Source organism: Benincasa hispida, chromosome 7 (assembly GCF_009727055.1).
Source record: "Benincasa hispida cultivar B227 chromosome 7, ASM972705v1, whole genome shotgun sequence".
In the NCBI taxonomy this organism is placed as follows: domain Eukaryota; kingdom Viridiplantae; phylum Streptophyta; class Magnoliopsida; order Cucurbitales; family Cucurbitaceae; genus Benincasa; species Benincasa hispida.
In genome coordinates, this window is record NC_052355.1 from 32,226,243 (window position 1) to 32,229,827 (window position 3,585).

The 3,585-nt window shown below is 34.0% G+C and overlaps 1 protein-coding gene across 2 annotated transcripts; it reads right to left on the bottom strand.

Annotated features, from left to right (window-relative positions):
- Positions 1 to 542: 542 nt before the first annotated feature.
- Positions 543 to 2,938, bottom strand: LOC120081150. Of its 2 annotated transcripts, none has more exons than XM_039035831.1 (3): positions 2,362 to 2,938; positions 1,533 to 1,709; positions 543 to 886 (listed from the first exon to the last, which is right to left on the bottom strand). In XM_039035831.1, the coding sequence occupies exons 1-3, from the start codon at positions 2,425 to 2,427 to the stop codon at positions 713 to 715; spliced, it is 417 nt and encodes a 138-aa protein (XP_038891759.1). In that variant the 5' UTR covers positions 2,428 to 2,938; the 3' UTR covers positions 543 to 712. The 2 variants fall into 2 exon arrangements, with proteins under 2 accessions (XP_038891759.1, XP_038891760.1); XM_039035832.1 differs by lacking the exon at positions 2,362 to 2,938 and adding an exon at positions 1,825 to 2,256.
- Between the last annotated feature and the right edge of the window lie 647 nt (positions 2,939 to 3,585).

A 3,585-nucleotide genomic window follows, 5' to 3' on the forward strand; every position in this document is an offset into this window, starting at 1 on the left:
TAAAATTTTTGAAAGAAACAAGCAACGATTACTAAACATGTTTCTATTAGATTTTTTTTATTATTAGAAAAAAAAAGTTATTTTTAATAAAAAAATAAAAATAAATAAAGAACAAGAAACAGTTATTAAGAAAAAGAGGAAACAAGAAAAAACATATATATACACAAGAAAGGGCTTTAATGGCCATAGTTGTCCTATCCCCACATATTTTAGGTCTCCTAGAAAATCCTAGAGCTAATATTTTAAAAAAAAATAAGAAGCTGTAAAGGTCCTTTCATGCACAATATTTGATATCCAGCTAAACCCATCCATTTTTCCATTAATAATTTGCAACTCTAATTCTTTCAAACCTTTTGAGCCATGTGCAGGCAGTTGTATTTACCTAACATCAATCATCTTCCTCTTCCCATTATTAAACAAGTCTGCAATGCCAAACCTATAATCTCGACTCTCGAATGCTCAAACGTTCTTCCTCGGATTTCGGGACCTCAATGACAAAATAGTACCTGAACAACAAAACTAACAGAGATAATACAGAAAGCTGAAGATTTGAACACAAAACTTCTGATATATTATGTAAACACTGAACCTGTGACATGGCATTGTACATGGAAAAACAATAAAGGTAAGAATTTGGTTGAGGGGTGGGGTGAGGGGATGCAAACTTTAAAAAATATTGTATAGGGAGCTCTAATTTAAGTAACTAGTTGTGCTATATCCCGGATTCCTCAAGTAGGTTTAGGATGTTATGTTCGGGGGCACTGATAGATGGTAAGATTGTGCGTGTTGCCCGTGGTCTTGTCTCACCGACTTCGGCTTCTTTCATAACAGGCAAATCTGGCAGTTTCCGTATACTCGATACACGTTCCTTCCATATTCTTCCATCCTAGTGATTGAGAAGTTCAAAATCAGATCACAAAATATATCACAAACCTACAACTTTCACTGGTAGGTTTGGTAAATCAACAAGGAAGCAAACAACATCATATTTCTCTAACAATTAGTTCAACCAAAATCAGCTTCATGGCTTTCAAATTTCATCTATCATAAATGTTATATTCAAACAAAGTTTTGAATAGCTTAAGGAAGGACAATAAGATTCGAATCTTTCATATTTTTCATATTTACAAAATCACAACTATTTATTCTGATTGTAATCAGCATAATTCGAGACCGAGTCATCATTTTTACATATAATTGTGTTTGGGGGATGGGTAGAAATGGTTATTTCAGATGGAACTGATGATTTTGTGCAATAAGTTTGCTCTTTAGTATAAGGGACATCTCTACTTTATGATGCTTACCATATTGGTTTCTTGCACAGTTCTAAATCTCATCTTTAAAATCATGAACAAACTTCCCAAAATGAATCAATGAATAAACGACTTTCGAGACTGAACCCGTCCAACACTTCCCCTTCACCCTCAGACAAATACACATCAATATATGCAATAAAGCAACTAGATATATAATTGATCAGATGGGCATTAAACTGAACAAAATTGTGTAAGAGGATCAATTTTGCAACTTACATTCAGAATAGACGGTTCAGGCAATGGGCACTGAATTGGCCTATCGTTGTCGAGAGGCTCAATTGGGTGTTCGACGGGCTTGAACTCCACTGCTACTTCAATTCCATGAGAAGCAGCAGCAGAGGTAGCACTAACACCTGTACTTTCTGGATTTGGAGGCAGTCCTTCCCTCCCATCCTGCGTCAAATAAACACACTTTATTAACATCACAGCTACCCAAAATATCCAACTAAATGTTTAACAAATCTAAAAGGGTAAAAGAAAAAATCGACCCAGATGGTAATTTCCCTACCTCCATCAAAGTTTCAAAGTAAAATAGGACAAGTAAAATAGCAAATATGATAAGGTCTCAGAACCAGCCATGGAAATCAGAAGCATAAAAGCTTAACTGGTCCACTACTATGGAATCAACAACGTTTACTATTATTAATTTTATTTTAAAAAAAGTAGACCAAACATCAGCACTAGATTCGAGCTTCAGATGACCCAAGTCAAAGTATTCTACAAAATGGCTGAATAGAATCGTATACTCCACCACAAGAGGCAAGTAAGATTCCAATTTATCAAAAGTCAACCAATCTAGCAGCCATGAAAAAACCAGAAAATGAAAATAATTTGAACCTTTCGATAAATGAGTTCAGATTCTTCAGAAACAGAACCAATAATCTCAATCCCAAGATATATAACTATCAATCGACAACCCGTCACTTCAAAACCTCAAAAGGAAAAACAAACAGCGACAGATTCATAGCAATACACAAATTCGAAATAGTTAAAGCAAATAAAAAGCAATCTTCATTCGCCAAATAGAGATAAAGAAACTACTTACGAGGGCACTTTGCGCTCGTCGATGCCCTGTTCTGCTAGCAGAAAACCTTGAAAAAATTCCCACCATCTATTCGATAAAAGGCCTAAAACAAAAATTACTCTAAAAAACGAAATGGGTATTGAGATCTCGCCGCCTTTTGCCCTATATACTCCTCTCTCACTCTCTGTACTTCAAAGGGTCTCTCAATTTCTCTCTCTATAATAGTCCAAAGGCCATAGACAAACACAAGAGTCCAAAATTTTTGAAACCCAATAAGGATCGGATCTCGACTAGTCCAAAAGAGGAACAGAAGTCGTTTTCTCTCTCTTGAATTGAAGAAGAAGAAGAAGAAGAAGAAGAAGAAGAATGGGAAATTGGGTTATGGAAAACGAAAGGATAGGTTTGGTCTGGATGATGGATATGGAAAACGAAGTTGTAGCTTTGCTTGACGAATGGGGTTTTGGGATTTTGGATTTGATTCTTCGGTGTCCTTTTGTAGTAAAATTGAACGGATTGGCTTTCGTAGAATCGCTAACAAAATTAACAGTGAATTGATAAAGCTGTGAAGAATATGGAAAGGTCGGTTTGACAGAAGGTATGGAACACCCAAAGAAGTACATTAAAAGCAAAAGGCAGAAACTATATATTATCTAATTTTCCCGGCGAGTTGATAATTATTATATAAAAGTTAAATGGTTTGTGTTTGAGATATAAAATTGAGTTGGATTGGTAATTAATAATTATTATCTGTAATTGAAGAATTGAGCCCAGTAAAAAAGTCTATGTTTGGACGTAGTGTTAAGTTCAGTTCAGTTGGATATCCGGTGCAGTTTTTTTTAATGAGATTGATTCTCTTTTATTTGTTTGTTTGTTTTATTTTGCTTTGCTTTGTTATGGTTGATTATTTTTCAATTATACATCTATTTTCTTAACTTGTTATGACAAAAAGGGTAAAAATTCTAATTTTTTTCAATTTGTAAAACATTACATATTCTTTTCAAAAACGATAAAAACTCTAATTCTAACGTAAATGATTTTTTTGGGGTTAGGATTTAGAGGTTTCAACTTTTCATGGTTATGGATTAGGAGTTCTCATAAGCAAGTCTCAATAAGTAATGGTTCGTTAGGCTTATCTTTACAATTAATTAGATTGACAAATATTTCATTGTCTTAATCTTCGACCTAAGAAGAGATCAAATTTATCTAACATATGTTTACCAACTATATTTTACGAACTATGTAAAA